The following is a 21,975-nucleotide window of genomic DNA, read 5'->3' as shown; positions in this document are numbered from 1 at the left end:
TTGAACCGTTCGACGCGCGGTTGTTGATAGGTTAGTGTTCATCTTCCTTTCATGATTCGTGCGGATAGACCGGCACTTTCATTTAATGGAATAATTGAACTCCTTCAACTGACCTGCGTGAAGGTTTGCCTGCTGAGGATAAGTTAACCTTTGAACGCGGCTGATAATAGGTGTGAAGTTTTGCTTCCTCTTTCGTGATTGTGCGGGTAGACCCGTCACTTGCACTTAGTAGGATGGCATAACTTTACCCATATCTGACCTGCGTATAGGTTTACCTTTTCCTCTTAAGAATTTTGAACTGTCCCACGCGTGGTTGTTGATAGGTTGGTGCAGTTCCCTCGAATGATTCATGCGGATAGACCAGCACTTTCATATGGTAACTTTTTTCCCCTTCAACTGACCTGCGTGAAGGTTTATCATGCTTTTTGGGTTCGTGCGGGTAGGACCGCCTTCCCATGCAATGACGTTTTTTGTAATTATGCGGTGAAAAACCGGCATATTAGAGTGTACAAAAGTATAAATGTAAATCATCAGCTTCGACGTTTGAAAGAGAATCATTTCCATTAGAAGTGGCTCTTGGCCTTTTCTGTACAAATTGGAATTGATTACATGCAAACTGCGTAATTGAACTCCCTTCCATGTTGGGACAGGAGTGCCATCGAGCCGACACGCACCTGTTTCGGGATCTCGTTCTTTACGCAGCATGTAGTCTCCATATTGAAGCTGATTTTTTATTCATGTTTACCCCAGCCATGGTTCCACACGCACCTGCCTGCCTGCTTAGCTTTTATTTCGCCATGAGGTGTGCGAGCGTCCCATCTCTGACGAATGTTTCGACCATGTCTTTTACGTCTATGCATTCTTCAGTGTTGTGGCCTTTTGTTCTGTGATAGTCACAGTACTTGCTCCGATCAGCATCGTGACGATGTCGGATTACCGGAGGCTTTGGCCATGGGAGCTCTTCAGTAGCAAATATGTCAGTGACGCTTTTGGTAAGTGGCGTCCATCTGGAGTTCCGGTGCAGCTTTACATTATCCCTTTCACCCAATCGGTGCTGTAAGCCGGATGAGGTGTCAAAGTTTACCCTTGACTGCCAAATGCCTTGCTTCCGTTTTTTGTTCAATCGGGCGGTGAGGACGTTGTCCTCTCTCGTCCTCTGGGTGTAAAGGTTTGTGCTCTGCGGAAGGTCTCTACCCAGTTGCTTCTCCGTTTCCGCATAGCGTTTAGCTGCTGTCATGATGCCATCCCATGTGGATGGCATTCCATCTTTACCCGTTAGGGTGCGGATAAGCTCTGGGTCCTGCGCGCCCTGGATGAAGGCTGCGCGAACAAGATCCTCGCTGATATTGCCCAAACTTAACTTCTTTGAGTTGAAGCGAGTGATGAAGTTTGGCAGAGATTCATCTTCTTCCCGTATGCATTTGAGGATTGTCCATTGCTCCTCGGTATACTTTCGCTGCTGGCTGAAGTGTTGGCTAAACTTCTGCTGGAAGTCTGCCCAGTCGTAAATGTGGTTAACCGGTAAACGATCAAACCAAACCCTAGCAGCCCCCACCAGCGTCATTTGAAACATGTAACACCACGTGGGTTCCGTCCAGTTGCTGACGGTTGCCCCTGCTATGAACCTGTTCAAATGGTCGTCTGGGTCGGACATACCATCATAAGTGCCTATGTTGGGCATTTGTTTGGCACTTTTTGGGGCAATTGCTTCCGCAATGTCCCTTGCAAATTTGGATGTTCCCGCATTTGCAACGTTCGGTCTGTACGTTTTGGAGAAGTCTCGTGAACTTCCACCTGTGCTTTTTGGTTTGAAGGTTTGTCCAAAATGCCTTCTCGGTTGGGAGTCTATTTCCTTACGCTTCCCTTTTGCCCTATGGCGAGGGTTCGCGTCGGAGTCGGATTCCTCCGAGTCATTGTCCAAGTATTCTTCGAATTCGTCGGCCTGTTGGACGGAACGCAAGCGTTCGTCCAACTCAGCTTGGAATTCCTTTTGTCGTGCCTCCGCCCATGCCTTAACTTCATCGAGAGTTTGGCGGGGGAGTCTTGTTCGTTTTTTAAACTGGGTATCGGTGAATCCCAGTGGGCGATTATTTACTGCACTTGCCCCAGCTTGGGTAACTGGGGTAGTGTTCGTAAAATTTACTTCACTTGCCCCGGCTTGGGTAACCGGGGTAGTGTTTGTAAAAACTGTGTTGCCGGTATTCCCTCCAGTAGCTGGGGTTGTGGTTACCGGAGTTTCTTTAACCATCTTTCTAGAAGTTTGAAAAAACTGGAGAAAAATGAAGTTCTAGCTTTATGCACGGATGGCGCCAATGAAGAAACACCAGTCGAACCCCGGGCAGATTACTGGTAACCTGGGGGTTAGATAGATGTTTCCCACGAGGGGTTAGACCCTTGGAAGATGGTTCTTCTGATAACCTGCAAAACAGACACCGTGAGCTCGTCACTGAGAAGGGGGGGTTCCTCCTTGTGACCACCCTCCGGCGTGAGAATCAGACTAGATTGCTCTTTAAATATAAAAGTATATTAAGAGATTGCTAGAGCAGATATCAGGTATATATGATGATAATATGATAAGATGAGATGGTCATACCATTTGGGGTATTTATAGCCGAAGGTAGGTTTCCAAGGGGTTTAGCCGGCCCAACACGCTACCAACTGTAACCTATGCACGTGCCCTGCCTGTGAGTGGTGGATAGGTAGCGGCTGACACAGAGCAGGCGTGTCGTGCACTCTTCCTCTTCTGCCAACAACAGGCTAGGCACGTGGTATGGCAGGAGTTGGTGGGTAGGCGGCGGCTATTGGTCACAGTGCTATGGCGTGCTGTCTGCCATGCTGCTGTCAGCGAGCTGTCGCATTCTTGGTCAGATCTTTTGTCTGTACCTCGTCAGGTATCACACAAAAGATCCTCCATCATACGGACTGGCTCATTTAGGCGGGAGTTTTCCCCCTCCCGCCTTTGCTCATTCCTTCAGGTGACACTGGGGAGAGTTAAGTGCCTAGTGCGTGTAGCCATGCTGCGCGGGTGGCCTTCCCTCATGGCTTGTATCCGAGGCTGCGGGAACAGGCGGAGTCCTTCACCATGGGAGGCATTTCCTGCGGGACCAGCTTGCATACTGCGCGTAAGGACGTCACTTCTCTGAGCATGGTTGGTCCTACGGATCCAGTTGGTCTCTGCGCAGACGTCCCTGTTTAAGGTGAGTCTTGCGGGTCCAACTGGGCTCTGCTGGGACCTACCTCTTCAGGTGCTTATGATTCCGGTTTAAAACCAACGAAACAGAAAACAAATGGTTGATTTGATTTTTGGTTTTACAAAATGCTTAGTTCAGTTAAACTAGTAAACAATTTAAACCACTTAGGAGATTTGGTTATTACCAATTTGGGAGTTGAATTAAGCTATTTGGTTAACAAAAAAGCTAAACAAATTTCTTCTTTGGTTATCCGGTTCCATTTAGCCCACCATATTGAATATGTTCGGTTTGATTTACGTGTACTACCCAATAAATTCCAAACCAAATAACAAAACACTATTTGATTAACACCCTAAGCTAGGCCAACTGGTTTAAAAGTCATACCCGTTTTTGATATGTTGATTTAGGTTTTCCCTAACATTCAATTAAATATCTTTCTAAGACTACTCGTTGTGGGCGAACTTCCCATCTTAGAGGCGTTTTTACACCAAAACGTGAGGGTTAAAGGTTGGCACCACTCCCTTATCGTCTGAGAAGAGGGGTGGGGTCATGGAACCTCAACCAATCATCATTTTTTTATTTAACTTTTTAGTTAAAACTAAGGCCGTCCAAACCGCTCGTCGCTCTCGGAAATTGCTTGCTCGTTTTTTCGCTTGATTGAAAATGAGCCACTCTGCTCGGCTCGATTTTAAAAGAGCCAAGCAACGAGCAAAGGCCTGCTCGGTTCGGTTTGGCTTTAATATTTTTAATTTATTTTATATATATTATATATGAAAAAATATATAAATATATAGACAAAACACGTAAATATAAGCTTACAATTATTTTTACCCATTAAAATTTTCATATTCCGTCCACTTTATTGTTTTATTTGTTCGAATCAAGTATTTAGAATACTAGAAGTTTGTTTACATTATCATCATAAAATTGAGAATATATTATATGTTTGTCTAATAACTACTAATTTATTTATAAAATGTATTATTTACAACCTTCAAATTTGTTTATTATTGAAAATTTTAAAGTGAAAAAGAAATAAATAATGCTCGAAATCGCTTAATGTTCGATCGAAAAATGCTCGTTTCGGTTTTCGCTCGGTTCGAATTTCAGCCGTTCGGTTTGGTTGGAAACAGTAATCCTTCGCTCTGTTCAGCTTGGCTCGTGAAAAGCCCTAGTTAAAACACAACATGATAATTAAATAACAAGTTACTTAAATCTTATCGTCTACGTGAGTGTGAACGTTATTACACTTTTTAGTTAAACCAACCGTAACTTATTGCTAGCTAGTAAAGTGCCTGGATATCCGTTTATAGAAACGAGGATGCAGAACTTTCGTGTTGTCTTCAACTGCTGTGCTCATTTATTTCCTGTTCAACTCACCGTCTAACCAATTCAATTACAGGTTATTTCTAACCCTAATTTTCAATTCAATTTCAGGTTACTTTCAACTCTCGTTATTAATTCAGTCAAGTATTTATTAGTTGAACCTTGAATTTGATTCTAAAACACTTAATTTGTACCCTTGCAGCTTAATTTATGTATTAAGTACTGGCTTAAAACCCCTAATTGTGGTTTAGCTGATCATATTTGAGACAACTTCATTTAACAATAATTTATATTTATTTATTTTTTTCATATGTATTATGTATCTGAATCGACTTTTTACATAGGTGTGATGTAAGCGTTTCACGCATAATGCAAACGTTCGTTACATCTTTTTTTATAGTCGAATCCACAGACTTTTTTTAAAAAAATTCGCACATGTAACGAACATATACTCCCTCTGTCCCATTAAAAGTGTCCATATTTCCTTTTTTATTTGTCTCATTACAAATGACCACTTTCAAAATTTATAAGTCAATTTCCAAGTTTATCCTTAAGCACACACAACTAGAATTAATAAATAATATTGATGGACCCAATTTCCAAGGGCATTATTGTCATTTGTTAAGCAAATAAAGTAATCATTCAATTTACCTTAAACTTTGTGTTTTTCAAACTATGACATTTTTAATGAGACGGAGGTAGTAATACATACGAGAAAAAATAGATATATTGTTAAATGGAACTCGAAGGAGATCTCAAATGATCTCATTCGTATTTGAGAATCGAGGTTGATGATTATAATTCTGATTGTCGTCCACAGGCATGGCCGCTTGTTTGTGCTTGCCACATTGGCAGTTTGGTTCCCAAGAGACTAAATTTAACGTGAGTCATGTCCGATCATATGGTATTCACCATCGTCAATCGTATGTCAGATATCGCGAATTCAATAGCTTCAAGGTACTATGTAGCAATTTTAACGATGAGCAAAGCAACAATGAACCAAGTAGAACTGGAATACAGCTGTATAGAGATATCGAAAAGTAAGCAAACAAACAAACTTTCATCATCATTTTCAGAACCGCAAATGTATATAATTGGTACCAATGCACGGCTCGTGCGATTGTAGGTTACTAACAGATACTGTGAGACAATCTCAAGGTGGATGGAGTGGTTCAAAAGATTGGCAACAAGTTGAAGTACGGTTCACATAGTTAGTTACCTAATATATTTATCTGGTTTGTGATTAATGCTATTTCAGGGAGCCTGGGTGTTAAGACCAAAGTATTCAAAGCCAGTGGCTGTCGTTCATTTTGTTGGTGGCATTTTTGTCGGGGCAGCTCCTCAGCTCACCTACCGCTTATTTCTAGAGCGGCTTGCAGAGAAGTAAGTGATCATGGTGTTTGTTTATATTTTTGTAATCGTGTTACAAAACTTTTAATGGCAAATAACGTATTTTGTTGTTGTGTAGGGGTGTATTGGTGATAGCAACGCCTTATGCTAGTGGCTTTGATTACTTCTTTATTGCAGATGAAGTTCAATTTAAATACGACCGGTGTCTTAGGTCTCTACATGAAACCGTGAGCTTCAAACTGTAACCGTACAATGTTTTTGTTTTATACAAACTATAAGTCATGTTTTTTTTAATGTTTTTGAGGTTGTTTTACATATAGGTGCAAGATCTTCCATCTTTTGGGATTGGGCATTCTCTAGGATCCGTCATCCACCTTTTGATTGGTATTTCATCCTTTCATAAGTTTCAAATATTAATTACTCCTCCGTCCCATTAAAAGTGTCCACATTTTTTTTGTTTGTCCCATTACAAATGTCCACTTTCAAAATTTATTAACCAATTTCCAAGTTTACCCTTAAACACACACAACCAACATTAATAAACAATATTTATGGACCCAATTTCCAAGGGCATTATTGTCATTTGGTAAGCAAAAAAACAATAATTTAATCCACCTTAAACTTTTTGTTTTTCAAACTAAGACACTTTGACCGTGACGGAGGGAGTATTTATAGAACCATTGACGATAATTAATTTTTTGTTGATCAGGTTCTAGGTATGCCGTGCAAAGGTGTGGTAATGTATATATGTCATTCAACAACAAGGTACTTAGTTCCGGCTTAATTCTTTCAGTCATCATATTATGGTGGCACTCAATACTCATTTCAACTGCCATTTCAGGATGCCAGCATGGCAGTCCCATTATTCTCACCTGTTCTTTTACCAGTGGCTCAAAGCCTTGGACCGATCCTGTCACAGATTGCATCATCACCCACAATTCGTTTGGGGGTAAGAAACTGCAATTTCATGTATTTTCTTTAGGTGGGAAATTTCTTATTTCTGCTGGATTAGAATAATGTTTTGATACTATATTATTTAAGTCTTAACTATTTTTCTTATGTATATACGCAGACAGAAATGACATTGAAAAATTTAGATAACCTTAGCCCTCCTATTATGAAACAAGTCATGCCTCTAGTGGAGCAACTTGCTCCTTTGTACATGGACTTGGCCAATGGCAGGGAGAATTTTTCTCCAAAACCAGAAGAAACTCGAAGATTAGTAAGCAAATTTGTTATTTTTTTGTGCGTAATGTGTATATTTAGAACTATTAATTTTCAAGATTGTGACTGTTGAAAACTTGAAATAATTGTGCAGATAAAATCATACTATGGAATCTCAAGGAATCTCCTAATAAAATTCAAAGATGATACGATCGATGAGACCCCTGTTCTAGCTCAGGTGCTCAGCTCAGAGGCTGCCATTAGTTCAGTGATGGATATGTCTATTCGTTCTCTGCCCGGTGATCATGGACTTCCTTTACAGCAGGTATGATTCTTATTAACCGACATTGATGTGGCAAGTTTGAAATCATACTTGACCTGCGTTATAATTGTTTACTTAAATTTGTGTGAACCAGGCTTTACCAGATGTACCGTCAGGAATGGTGGATGCTGTAAATCGTGGTGGAGAGCTTTGGGCAAATTTGACAGCAGGGACGCCATTAGAGACCGTCGCTAAAGAAGTAAGCAGTTCACTAGGAGTTGACTCGACAATTCTTCGTGCTGACGTTTCAAAAGAATTTGACCTGCTTGTGGATACAGTAGCTGATTGGATGATTAACAATGCTGGTACGAGGCTTTTGAAAGCATAGGAACCCACCAATGATGTTGAATTAATACAGATATGCTTGTCAAACATTATTAAAAAAATCAAAATCCTAGGACTTGTCAAAACATTATTAAACATGACATTCTCTATCAAACATATGTCATTAAAGGATGGAAATACATAAACAAAAGTTTTCTCGCTATCGCATTAGTTCAGACATAGCTCACCTACCATTTTGAACAATCAAAGATTTTCACAATATTATATTAATGCATAAAAAAACATGTATTACGTCTAGTCTTCATGATACATGTATAAGCCAAGTCCAAAACGAGCACACGCCTTGCAGAATGCTATTTCTTCAGCTGTAGCAACCGGGTCAACACCTTGACCACTGGTGGCAGAGGACACGGTTCCAGTTGCTTCACGGTGTGCCTGCATCAAAATAGATAATATAAGTTTATTATTTTAAGAGTTTAGACTAGACATAATGAGTTTTATAAGTTTATTTTCAAGAGTTTAGACTAATTTAATGAATTGTAAGAGCGATGACATTCAAGGTGATGTGCTGCAAGTAATATAACGGTTTGGGCATACCTCTGCATCAGAACCACGTACTGTAACACGATAAACCACAGTGACACTTCCATTATCTGAAAATATTACATCGCGTATTTCTCCACACCAACCTGAAGAAGAAAGTATAGCAAAGTAAGAAAAGAAATATGAAATATAAAGGCTAGTTACATTGACTATGCATAAGTTCATTAAACATAAAAACTGCAATTTTATTAACTCAAATACATAAAAGAGAGTATCAGCTATTTTATAGACACTCCTAAGTGCAGGTCAATATGCAGGTCACAGTATAACTTCTAACCACAGCGCATCTGTTATAAATCTACTGTTTATTACTCTCAATTTCTTTGAACTTTTAAGTTTCTCAAGATCACTACTTTCAAAATTATAACCCTGTTTTTTTCTAAAAACAAGTTGGGATGGTTTATCTTTATCTTCAACTTAATACACACACACCGAAAAACAAGTTGGGATGGTTTATCTTCTTACACACACACCGAAAAAACACTTAAAATCTACATTTCTAGACACCTTTTACCTTCTTACCAATCTGCAAATTACTTCCCTACAACACCAAATTATAAGGTACACAAACGGCTTACAAACTTGGCTCATATCCAACACATTTCAACTCACCCTCAAAACAGTGCATATGTTACAAATCTACTGTTTGTTACTCGCAAGTTTCTCAGGATCACTACTTTCAAAATCATAACTCTGTTTTTGTTAAACAATTTGGGACGGTTTATCGTTATCTTCAACTTAATACACACACCGAATGAACCAAAAACACTTACAAAACCTACATTTCCAGACACCTTTTACCTTCTTACAAATCCGCAACCACCCAATTATATATCACACAGTAGGTTTACAAACTTGGCACATATCCAACACATTTCTACCCACCCTCAAAATTCGCATAGCATAGTAAAGCAAGCATACCCAGTAAAAATCCCACCAATAGCAAAGCTATTGGGTCTGGGGAGACAGGGATGTGGGCAAACCTTACTTTTATCCCGAAAAATATAGAGATTGCTTCCAGAGAGACCAAAACCAAATGTATAAAACGGTTAAAAACCGAATAAAAGAAACGCCAAGTTCAACCACTGTACTTCTGTTGCGTAGTGTAGTACAAACATAAATTTTCACACAAACTCGTTAAAAGGCTGAAATGACAAACAGTATGCTTATAGAGTTATAGTCATATGAACCTAATTTTCGATAATAACCCTCACTAATGTTATTCTAATATCAGAATCAAATAAACATAAGGTTAATAAAAAGTTGAAAATGAAAGTTTGGAGTACCTGGAGCATAGAAACTTAACATCCTGTTAGCATGAAACCTATAATATAATCCATAACCAAACAATTCAAATCAAAACAAATTATTTAACCTAAACAGAGAACTATAGTTTATATGTATATTAATAGTACAAATGAAATTAACGTGCTAATTATGAGAATCAAGCAGAGTACAGGTAGATAATTACTCTATGATGTAATTACATAATTACTCTATTTGATTCTCACAATTAGGACGTTAATTTTATAATTTCATTTGTATTTGATCCAAATCCATATTAATAATATTAATTTAAACCATACCAAGGGATATAGGATGAGTGAGTAGTATCATCATGCTTGACAGTAATACTATCCGGAATCTTCTTATTAAGATCCCTAAGAATCTCAATCAACGGCCGCGTAATGCACGAAGACGAATTGTCCATCGGCACCACGTAATTGGAGTTCGGCACCTTTGATCCGGTGTTGCTATTAGCATCACTGCTGCCAAGTGCATACACTTTACCGCAAACCCTAGCGGTTTGTTTGATGTTCGAATTGAATGTGATCGATGACGGAAAGCGGTGGTGGTGTTTGATCGGTGGAGTTGTTAGCGTTGGGCATGCAGTGAACATGCTGCTCTGTGTGGCCATTTTCTCCGGCGGCCAGTGGTGGTGGTGATATTATTAATATTATTAATAATATTTTTGTTATTATTATTCTTTGACTTGAAGGAGGGTGTTTGTTTGATGGCGGTGGTGGGTAGGTGAGTCGTGAGAGGTTTAATAAGGACACATGTACATCTAGTACGCCTGACAAATTCTTCGTGTTTCCATGAATATTATTATATTACTAGGTTAGAACCCTTGTAATACACGGGTTAGTCAAAAAATCTAAATTCTTGAAAATGTACAAACTACAAATATAATGTTAAAAACAAATACGGTGTTTAAAATATTAGCCAAACTGAGACAAAAAAATCTTCTTAGTACCATAGGACCAAAAATCTGCAATTTTTAACTCAAACGAACCAAACTTTCACAAATCCCTAAACTATCATTGGACAAAAAACTGAAGAATTTTGACTTGCACTCAAAATCTTAACTCGAAACTAACTATTTGATATGTTCACCCTACACATTTAGACCATGTGTAGTCATAACTCTCCACATCCAGGCATTATGCGCCACGTGGCGCCCAGTCAGAGTTATGATTTTTTTACAAAAACTGGGTGTAGTCATAACTCTCCACCCTCAGGCGTTATGTGCCACGTGGCGCCCAGTCACTATTAACTTTTTTTTGTTTTTTTAAAGAATAATTAATAATAATACTATTGCAGCCATACTTATGAAGAATAATAATAATAGAGCAGCAGTGAGTAATAATAATAAATAAGAATCACATCAACATCTTCTATTTCTAAACCTATCGGAATAAACTGGCCGGAAAACATGTCGGAATAAACGGGACGGTCAATCTCATCCATCCCTCTGATCAACACCAAAAATCAATCCATCCCTTCCATCCAACATCCATCCTTTCCATCCATGTGATCAACTCGCCAGAAAAGTCGCCGGAAAACATAAACTCCGCCCACCGTGAATGGCTACACCACCATGGCACCACCTCCTCCTCCTCCATAAACCCTTCTAACAGTTATATACAACGGTCATTTTTTGATTTGTGTGCTATTCCTGCGCGTTTTGTATACAACGCACCAAAAAAAAAATCACATAACGCAGGGGGGGGCAGTGTACCCCCCGCGTTTTCCTCCAAAGCGCCGGTGGGAACGTTCCCACTACGAACGGTCTTTTAACCTTTAGTTTGCAAATTTTATGTTACAAAAATAACAAATAAAAAATTCTATAATTATCCTTCAGATGCGAATTTCATTTACAATATTAATTTTATTTCTTTGTTTTTTAAGTCATGAAAGTCTTGTTTCAACTGCTTCAAACATCAAACCCTAAACAATCAATTTCTACATAAAAATATTAAATGTATAGAGCAAGAAACACCAACTTCATTATCTTCCGGTTCACAAAAGTCATCTTTTTACCCTTTCCAAACCAATTTGTTTAAGGTAACTGATAATTATTAAATATGTAAATAGTTTTTGTAACATAAGAAATCATAATGTCTACATATGAAATTCTTTTTAGTGAAGAAAGTGTGAATATGAGAATGTTTTACAAAAAAATTATAAACATGTTGGCATATTAAAAGTTAAAAACCAAAAAGAAAAAAAAAACATTTTACTTGTAAAGTGATTGTTTTTTTTTTCTTTTTTCCGTTTTGTTTTATTTAACAATGATTCACATAAAAATAATATTTAAATATAAAAATAATATTAGACACAAAAAAATGTAAGTAATTGTTCAGATCATGCTCGTTTGAGCCAAACTCATTTTTACTTAAAAAATACATTGACCAAATTTATTTTAACTAAACATGAACCCAAGCCGGTTATTTAGAATTACTTATAATTAAACTGTATAATTGTGACATCCGTGGCAAAACCGAGTACACCTTAGTACTTACAAACTCGAATAAGCGTTTAACCGCTTATTGCGTAACGAACAAACGAATAACCAAACGGGTCTGGTTATGGTCCGGATATCCCAGGGTGCTATCTATAAGCGATATATGTGACATTCGTGACAAAACGAGGTATACTATATTCATTACGTAACAAGTAAAAGATAAATCGGTTAATTCGTAGTGCTAAAACGAGGAACCGACCGATACTAATTATGACCTGTATATATACTGAGGGGTCATATACGAGTTATATATATATATATATATATATATATATATATATATATATATATTATAGAGGCTAACATATTGATATTTAGGCCCCAGTACGTTTAAAACTCTTTAAACGAAAAAGGTTTTGTTTATCGATACGCTACAAGCTTAAACGCAATCGTTAATATCAAAACGAGCATTGTAGCATCCGTTAAGCCGAAAAAGATTTATAAAACACTTATATGACATGTTCTATGCAATCCGTGAAAATATTTTGGAATTTTACAACGAGTCAGTACGTTTTTCTTATTTTACAAAAAGAAGCTGAAAAACACTCGTTTTCGCGCTGGTTTTCGCACTCGAACTAGTTTTCTTGCGAAAAACCGAACCCGAATTAAATTCTGGACCGACGTTTACGTGTGGCACGAAAACCGATGCACCATTGGGCCAAAAAGAGGCCCCATGGGCCTTATATATGTGACATCTGCCCTGATCCGACCCGACCCAGGTACCCGTTTCTCTGACCCGATCTCTTTCTTTTATGATTTAATATTTATACTTATACTTTATTTTTAATAATAATATATATTTTCCTTCCCGCCTCTTTCTCTCTCTTTCTTTCCGCCGTCCCGTCCCTCTCTCTTTCTTTCCGCCTTCTTTTCCCTCTTGTCGCCGTCCCGCCCTTAAGCCTTGTTTCCCTCTTTTTCTTCTAACTCTTTTGTTCCTTCCCGCCTAAGGTTGTCTGCGCAGACCCCTTGCAAGGAATCCTGCGTGAAGACCACCTGTTTCAGCGATACGCGAGACGAACTCTTCTCGCAGCGCGCTAAGAATTGTAATTCTTCTCGCAGCGCGCTAAGAACGGTAGTTCTTCCCGCGACGCGCTAAGGATTTGTAGTTCTTCTCGCAGCGCGCTAAGAATCGTAGTTCATCCCTCGACGCGCGAAGAATTATAGTTCTTCCCGCGGCGCGCTAGGAATTCTAGTTCCTCCCGCGGCGCGCTAAGAAATGTGATTCTTCCCGCGGCGCGCTTAGAAATGAAGTTCTTTCCGCGACGCGTTAAGGTTGTTTCTGTCTGCCTTCGCGCTCGCGCTCTCTTGACCTTCTGTGTCTGCCTTCGCGCCTTAGCTTTCTCGCGCTGAACCCTTTGAGTTTTCTTCTGTTTAATCTAGCCGTTGCTTTTGTGTTGTCTTATCTTTTGAGCTGTTGACCTAATCTGCTTTATGTCTGAAAAGCCACTTTTGGCGCAGCATGCGCACCAACCCCATTGGTTGGCAGAAAAAGTGACTGACATTATCTTTTGAGATCTGCTTTTTCCATGCTTAACCAGTACCTTTATCTGACCCGCCCATGCTTTTTACTGTTCCCTGTCAGCTTTATCTTGCCTCTGCAGCTGCCATATCTTTCCATATCTTTTGCTTTTGGATTCTTATGCTTTTTGATATCTTTTGCTTGATCCTGTTAAAGATCCTTTCCCCTTTTCTAGGGATTATGTCTCCTAGGGTTTTCCTATAAATAATAGTAATATTTTCATAACACTACACACACAAAACACTTAATCTCTCCTGTTCTCTTGCCCCTTGCTCTCTCTGCCGTCTTCCTCTCTGCCTCCGTCTTCCTCCCTGTTCTGCCCTGCTTTTCCGGTAATATATATATATTATATATAATAATTTACTTATTAATTATGCTAACTTATAATCCAGACTTAAAACCAATCATTAAAACAATAATCTTATTTATAGGTTAACTTGTGCTTGTTTAAAGTTGGTTCTTGCTTTATCTTACACCGCATCGTTTATCAAGTGAGTAATCTCGTACCTAATCCCTTTTTGCTTTTAATGTTTTGGGATGTTCATGTGTTCATACAAACTTAGAGTCTTAAACTTGTTTATGAACTTTAGTCGCGCAGTATCCCATGTGTTGAGGACGTAGACTTGGCTGTTTATTTGTATGTGTGGATCATTAACCGTCTTGTCGGTCTATTCCGCAGTTTTCATGGTACCATTAGATGAACACGGGAGAACTATCGTTTATGATTTTCTCTTTTGTTTACACATGCACAGTTTGTCTTGTTTGTGAGCTCAATTGTGAGCACTGGCAGTCTTATGAATCTTAGAGTTGGTCCCGATCAGATTACACCCTTGTTGAAAACCAGACATACACATGTTGCGCGCAGATTTATTGTTATCTATGTATTGTATTAAACTTGATTTCTCACCAACACGCAAGTGTTTGACGTTTATTTTAACACATGTTCAGGTTTGCAGTAGCTGTTTTGGAGCTTGTGGACACGTAGGAAGTTTTCTTTATTTTGGACCTAGATTAAAATGTATCAAGACAAGTTTTTGCTGTTCGAATATTATGATTTATAATATATTGATTTATGATGATTTATGTTATCTTGTGTTTACCCTGCGCGTGCGCGAATGAATGTATTTATTAAATATTGACACCCAATAGTGTCACGAGTAATGAAACAATATGTGGCGCCCCGATGTATAATCCGCCTTGGTCGGGGTGTTACAATATACTTGCGGTCGCCCCCTTACATTATTCTACCAAATATATTACCTTGAAAGCTTCTTGAATAAGCCACCTATTTTATACATTAAACATAAAGACCAGACCTTCTTCAGCTGTGTTTTTCAAGTTCAGCCAAAGTTTTGAGGTAAACCCTCTAATTTTCATTGATTTCATACTTAATTAACATAGTTTAAACATGAAAAATTAATCATTGATTAGTTTTAAACATGTTTAACCATCCAAAAATCATAAAAATCAAGTAAAATCATGTTTTGATGTTAAACATGTTTACAAACCAGGAACATATACTTTTTTGGTCAAAAACGCGGATTAGAACATGAATATAACGTTTTTACGGTAAGAAATTTCGGTTTGAACCCAAAACCGAAACCCTAATTATCAAGGCTGTCACATGGATGATTTATGCTTGATTTGATGTTATATGATATGTAGATACACTGAGATTGCAACCCGAGACCCGGAAAGTCGTTTAAGCTAGCAACATCGAAAACCGACAAGGTAAACCCGTAACACTCGTTTAAGGGCTGTTTAGGTTAAGGTTGTGATGTGCATATTATTAGACCTTGAAATATTTCAGGGACATCAGGGACCATGTCATTGAGTCCCTTTTAAAATTTGGTATTTTTTTGACCATCCGAGAATATTTGGCGAATTTATTACCGAATTGGGACGTTTATTTGGGAAAAAATAGCTAAAATACTTCAAAAATTATGAAATTTTTCTGGGAACTCAGATTTAATTTATTTTGATCGCATATGAATTTTGAGATCATTTGGAGAAGTCTAAGGGTGTTTTGTACATATGCGTTCATGCGAATTTTTATAGCCGAATTTGGGCCGAAAAGAATATTGAACAGGCTTTTTACATTCTGGAATTGATACATGTTGTTTTAGGACATGATTTGAGTATTCAGGAAATTTTGTGGAATTTTTGTAAATTGTTTGGGATAAACATACGATTTTCAGGTGAAATATAGCTGATAAAATGAATTTTTATAAATTATTAAATCAGTAAATAATTTCAGAAATATTTTTATTAAAATCTACATATTTTAATTGATAAGTGGTTAAAATTTCATAATTTAATGATTAACGGTTAATTCATTATGCTAATTTAAAGATTAAACAAATTCAGTTTTTATAAAAACCGGCAAGTTCGCGACTAACGAACCTGCGGGAATATCAAAACACCAAGAGTGATCAAAAATCATGTTTTTGGACTAATTAAGTAAAAACGAACTTTTCTATGAAAAACCTGGACAATCTGGATAGATTGTGCGCGTTTCTTCTTAAATCAAACTGAATAAACGGAAACGGACCCCGAGGCTAATCCGGTACCCCAGTATGTGATCATTCTTTATAACTTAATCATTTTATTAACCAATACATTTACCCAAGCTTATTTTCCCATAACTGTTTTCTGAACGCGTAAACGAACAACTTGGCCCAGCTGGGAAAACGGGAATCTTAGCCAAGTTCAGTTTTAAGTATTAGACATTAAACAACATCACAGACTAAGCCTATTACCACTTTCTGGGCGTACCAGCTATACCCAGATTAGTTATACAACCCAGTTTAATTCTGAGATTATAATAATATTAAAATATTAATATTATTATAATATGGACTATAGGGACCAAGTGATAATAAGGGAAACGAACCCCGTGCTGATCTCGCACTAAGTGCCTACAAAACCGTGAGTTTCATGACCCCACTCTTTATACTATTTTACGAACTTTTGGGGTGGAAAACATGTTTATACACGTTATTTATCTAAACACGGATCATGCTATAAAATATCTGAACATTTATATATGAAAAGTCCCTACAAACATAATGACTGACTACGTGCTGATGAAAGATGACTATTATCATTAATTGATATATTGAGTGGAGATAATACGAATTGCAAAACATAATGAAATTACACGTGACAGCATGTTTATACAAACACGTTATGTAATGTTAAACATAACTAATTTGGGAGACAACGTGGTCTGTAATGGCCATGGAGATAACGTGGTCTGTGATGATTATGGGGCTGTTGTGGGCAGAAGGGGGGCCACAATAGTAACAAACTAAAGTTGAGTATGGCCTATGAGCCAAGTTCTGCTGCAACTTATAAACTAAAGTTGAGTATGGCCTATGAGCCAAGTTCTGCTGCAACTTATTAAACGAACTAACTTGATTATGACATGAATGTTAAGAAAATAATGTGATTATGCGTATTGTGGGCGGATGGGAAGCCACAGTATTTGGTGATACGTGATAAATACTATATGTGTATATGTGTCTATATACATGCTATGTGATTAGCCGTAGGAAATAATATGTGTAGAATATACTAATTATTTGCGTGTACACTATATAATGTTTGAGTTTACATGGAATCATTGTGGGTGGAAGGGGGACCACAGTGGTTGATGTTAACGCGGAACCGTTGTGGGCGGAAGGGGGGCCATAGTGGTTGAGTTTATGTGGAACCGTTGTGGGAGAAAGGGGGTCCACAGTGGTTGGTTAAACACGGAAATTGGAAACAGGTAGTACGAACAAACAATCACGATTTTACCGAAATTTCGAATTTATATTATAAACCTACATGTGTGCATATGCACACACAAGGATATGGCTGTACATATTTATACAACCGTAAATACATATTTTTACATACGCGCGTACATACAAACTATGACTGTATGGTGCGCAGAACTGATTTCGTTAAAACTTATGAAACTCACCAACTATTCGTAGTTGACCTGTTTTAACATGCTTTTCAGGTAATCAGATATGATAAGTAATTTCCTGTGCGTTACGTGTCTGATTGGTGATTGATGTCGTGGGCATTTGAGTTATAAGTAAAGTGATTGAAGAACAGGTTAAATTGTATCACCTAGTTTGTAAAAGATGTTAGAACGATGTAATAAATTGTAAATTAGTTAGTAATGTTTCTTTATGAACAATGTATTTGATACCAGTTGTATCTGTTGCATTTCCCTTTTACGCTTCCGCAATTCGCTTAACGGGGTGTGACAATAATAAGGGTGATATAAGGTTGCATTATGATATACAGACTGATAAGACATTTGGTAGGGGTTATTCTTTTTGTTATCACAAATCATCTCCTTAAAAACAATAAAGTCCACAATTCTTCGAAAACAATCCATTAAGAATAAAAGTAATTCAAACATTGCATATTCAAGGACATTTACTCGTTAATTTATTAAACATTGAATGTTGTACTACATTAACTTGTTTTTTTGGACATTTTATGGTGTATTTTTAAAGATAATATGTCTTTATTTAAATAATACTTATAGATAACTGATGACATACTTTAATTTTTTTTTGTAATATATCTCTAGGTAAATAATTTGTGTTATATAATGATCATAGAATTAGAGTTTCAATTGAAAGACAACGGATTACATATAAATCAATTACGTGAATCATATTACATGGTTCGGATTAAATGAATCGCATTAAGAAGATTGAACCTATGAATCAATTAATTCCGATTGAATATGTGAAGCTATTAATCCAATTGAATGTGTGAAGGTGAAACAATTGATTATGTGAATCCGATTACAAATGTTTGATAGTTACCTTGAATATTGATGAATTTTAATGTAATATGTATATGGTGATTGCAATGGTTAGAACATGTGAATTAGGATGATAAAAAATTAATAGGTATCACAAACTTGATTTTAAAATTGAATTAAAATAATTAGGAAATGCTATGTAAAAAATTAAAGAAATTTAGTGAAAAATAAAAGAAGAATTTGATGGACCAAATTTGTTTATTATATAAAGAGTTAAAATAGTTAAAAAATAATTAGGAAATGCCATGTGGCAATTTAAAGAAATTTGGTAAAAAACAAAGTGAGATTTTTATGGAAATCTACTTGTTGTTTATTATATAGAGAGATTACTAGCTTATATTCCGTGTAATACACGGGTTGAATATATATATAGGGATGGGTTATTGTAAAAACAAAATGTTTTCTAAAAAAACTAGGAATAACTATAGACCATTAGATCAAGGCATCAAAGGGTTGAGATTAAAGCTAACCAAAAAACCACATAGTGTTTTAGATTTGGTGTTCCATTATAGTGTTTGAGGGACAAAATCGTCCATAGTGTGTTTTAAAAACAAGTAACTGCCATTAGTTAGTCAAATCACAAAAAGTAAGAATAACCGTTATGGCAATTTTGTACACGATCTATTAATTTGAGTGAAGATAGTATTAGAAAACCATCTATATTTGACTAAATACAACATTTATACAAATTATTATTTTGAACGGCATTTATACAGATTATAAATGTGCATATTATGAAACTATGATAATATTAACTATAATAATATTATTAACCAACAATCAAACATATATTTTATCAAAAAAACAACACTTATAAACCAAAACCATATATAGACAAAAGAAACTATAAGATGGACAAACACTACAAGTTTATGAACTAGCAAACTAAAAATAATAATAATAAAAAAAATGACAACCTTTGTGAAGTTAACATTTATTTATAACAAACAAAATATATCTGGGATTTATGAATTCATGTTATTATTATTATTATTATTAGTATTTGAAAAAATCCTACGTTTTTTGACGATATAGTTATGAATTGATGAACATACTCAATTACAAAAGTCACGTTCAATTTCCTTGATTGTAGAAAATCAGTAGTTATTTTTATTTTTAAATATAATTAAAAGAAACTACAAAATTACCTTACTACCCTTGATTGTAAATTTAGTGCAGTGCACATGTCAAATACTTATTTGTTCTTATTATTCTTACAAAACTATATATTCTTATTTAAACCCTATTCTATATATATATATACCTTTAAACATATTAATAAATATGATCTATGAAAATTTAAAAAACAAATTAACATGTAACCAAGTAAGTTAGATTCAAATATTTGATGTTTGGACACGTGTCAATTCCATTTTCCATTTTATATGTTTTAATTATTACAGTGTTCACCAAATATAAGTCCACGCCTCCCTTTTTACAAATGTTCGTACTGTATGTTTGTTTAGAAGGTTTGCCATAAAATTACATGTCAACAATAAATTATAACTATTTGTAATACATAGTACCCACTTTCAATCACAATGTAATGTCTTAAATTGTTAGCTTATTTATTACCCTGTCTAACGTTTTCTAATGTATATTCAAAGGCATATTAGGTATGCTGTTTTAACCGAAACTCATTTACTAAAAAAAGCCATTGACCAGAACTTGTATACAAATACTTTCTAAACAAATCTTTCTATTTACTAAATCTAATGAGTTAGAACATTATGCTTAAATACTTTTACATCTATTTATGTTGACGGTTGTAACCAAAATAATGGAAACCAAGGATAAACATAACTGATTTGACTACTTGGTTTAGTGATGACCGAAACACCAGGTAAATGTGATGTTTTTTCTTTAATTTTATGCACTTACCACTTCTATTTCTAAAACAGTTCTACCACAAGATGGGCATGAGACATATTCCTGGAAGTATTTAAATTAAAAACCACATAAGTAACAACAAATATAAAATCAGCAAATAAACAAATATTTTAATTCCTCACTTCCTGCATCCTTGTAGTAAACTGAAAGATGTATTCCTGAGAAAATCAAAATCTTTATTTGCTACTTCTAATAAGATTCCATCTTCAAGTCCATCAACTAAAATTGCACCAGCATGAGTTACCAAATCATCCATGTCAATGTATAAAACAACATTAAATTAACAAATAATTATAAAAAGTAAACACGACTCAGTAAATTACCTTGGAATTCCCTTTGAGAACGTTATGTGGGAATGAACAGGGAAGTTAAGTGAATTTCATATAGATATTCAAATAGCCTGTGAAAATGAACAAAGAAAAATTATATATGTTTATAATAAAAAAAGAGGTGTGTGATTATTAATTATTAGTGAACTGTGACAACCAATACCTTCTAGCAGCATGCACCTTGCTAGTTTTTTATTCTGAATATAGCAGATCATGAAGAATCATTGTAGCTTCAACGGTATTTAGAACTTTCTAGTTCTTTGTATGACTCGCCACCACATACATATACCACCAAACCAGAAAATTGAAAACTAAAACAATTAATATTTCAAATGAGAATAAAAACTGGTTCATGAGAACAAAAACTGGTTCATGAAAGTTGGCTATTGACCCTCAGCTTCACCTTCTGGCAAAAGCTTATGAGCTCTAGTTTCCTTGTGAGCTCAGCTTTACCGTTCGTCCGTTTTAACGAAACAACACTTTTAAACTTGTAAACGGGTCGTTTTTCTAAATCTACTTTTCCTCAAGTGTTTTATAGATTATATTGAGACATTTTAACTTGTAAGTTTCTACTTCAAAACCTTTGTTTTTATATTTTCAAAATTTGAGAAATACCTTATTTCAAAAATGCCCTTTCGTTACGTTTCTAACAAAAACTCATTTTTGGTCATCTTATATGTTAGGACCTGTTATGACAAATAAAAATAGGTTTTTGTGGCATGTCATGGGTTTTAAAAGATGTCAATGGCTGCATTTTCGCTTACAGGCCTGGATTTGGCCCGTTTGGGTTCTAGTTCGATTTTAAAACAATGTTTCACGAAAAATAGTTTTAGGTCAGAATATATATCATCAAAACATTAAGTTTGGGACTGTAAAAGATGTCAAAATAATTTTATGTTACGGGGATCGTTTCTTAGATAGGCGAGCTACCAAATTGTCGGTTTAAGGAAAGAACACTTTTAAACTTGTAAACGGGCCCTTTTTCAAAACCTACTTTTCCTCAAATTTTTATAGCTTATAGTGAGACATTTAACTTGTAGGTTTCTGTTTGCAACCCTTTTTTTTATATATTTTTAGAATTTGAGAAATACCCGTTTCCAAAAATGCCCTTTTGTTACGTTTCTAACAAAACTCTTTTTTGGTCATCTAACATGTTAGGGCCTGCTATAATAAATAATAACAGGTTGTTGTAACTTTGGGTACATAACTTGAAAGTAATTTATGTACCTGGATACTTTCTAGTTTTAACTTCAAACATCTTGTGTGCTTCGTCTACCATAATCAGTTAATCACACTGAAGATAATTATAAGCTAATTATCTTGATAGTTGATAAATAAGCGAGTAAAAGATGCA

General features: G+C 36.1%; 2 protein-coding genes across 2 annotated transcripts; one reads left to right on the top strand and one right to left on the bottom strand.

The window, feature by feature from the left end:
- Positions 1-4,501: 4,501 nt before the first annotated feature.
- On the top strand, positions 4,502-7,842 carry LOC143535114 (uncharacterized). Its single transcript, XM_077029451.1, has 11 exons — positions 4,502-4,593; positions 5,338-5,557; positions 5,644-5,713; positions 5,776-5,900; positions 5,986-6,094; positions 6,188-6,251; positions 6,577-6,632; positions 6,709-6,816; positions 6,940-7,089; positions 7,186-7,356; positions 7,448-7,842. The coding sequence occupies exons 2-11, from the start codon at positions 5,340-5,342 to the stop codon at positions 7,679-7,681; spliced, it is 1,305 nt and encodes a 434-aa protein (XP_076885566.1). The 5' UTR covers positions 4,502-4,593; positions 5,338-5,339; the 3' UTR covers positions 7,682-7,842.
- LOC143535115 (DNA repair RAD52-like protein 2, chloroplastic) lies at positions 7,781-10,201 on the bottom strand. The gene is made up of 4 exons (XM_077029452.1): positions 9,828-10,201; positions 9,528-9,565; positions 8,236-8,327; positions 7,781-8,073 (listed from the first exon to the last, which is right to left on the bottom strand). Exons 1-4 carry the CDS (start codon positions 10,157-10,159, stop codon positions 7,933-7,935), a joined length of 603 nt encoding a protein of 200 aa, XP_076885567.1. The 5' UTR covers positions 10,160-10,201; the 3' UTR covers positions 7,781-7,932.
- Positions 10,202-21,975: the final 11,774 nt, after the last annotated feature.

The sequence above is a fragment of the Bidens hawaiensis genome, unplaced genomic scaffold, assembly GCF_021521415.1.
Source record: "Bidens hawaiensis isolate Kalapana, Puna unplaced genomic scaffold, B.hawaiensis_p1.1 tig00010387_1, whole genome shotgun sequence".
Lineage (NCBI taxonomy): Eukaryota > Viridiplantae > Streptophyta > Magnoliopsida > Asterales > Asteraceae > Bidens > Bidens hawaiensis.
The sequence above is the reverse complement of the archived record's forward strand: the minus strand, read 5'-3'. Positions and strand labels throughout refer to the sequence as shown.

What these genes read in the sequence shown, in the direction of transcription:
- LOC143535114 (XM_077029451.1), top strand. Translation starts at nt 5,340, where the DNA reads ATGGCCGCTTGTTTGTGCTTGCCACATTGGCAGTTTGGTTCCCAAGAG. An exon ending in CTGTATAGAGATATCGAAAA is followed by an intron (nt 5,558 to 5,643) that starts GTAAGCAAACAA and finishes GTGCGATTGTAG; the next exon opens with GTTACTAACAGATACTGTGA. An exon ending in CTAGAGCGGCTTGCAGAGAA is followed by an intron (nt 5,901 to 5,985) that starts GTAAGTGATCAT and finishes GTTGTTGTGTAG; the next exon opens with GGGTGTATTGGTGATAGCAA.
- LOC143535115 (XM_077029452.1), bottom strand. Translation starts at nt 10,159, where the DNA reads ATGGCCACACAGAGCAGCATGTTCACTGCATGCCCAACGCTAACAACT. An exon ending in CACTCATCCTATATCCCTTG is followed by an intron (nt 9,566 to 9,827) that starts GTATGGTTTAAA and finishes ATTATATTATAG; the next exon opens with GTTTCATGCTAACAGGATGT. An exon ending in TACGTGGTTCTGATGCAGAG is followed by an intron (nt 8,074 to 8,235) that starts GTATGCCCAAAC and finishes ATTTTGATGCAG; the next exon opens with GCACACCGTGAAGCAACTGG.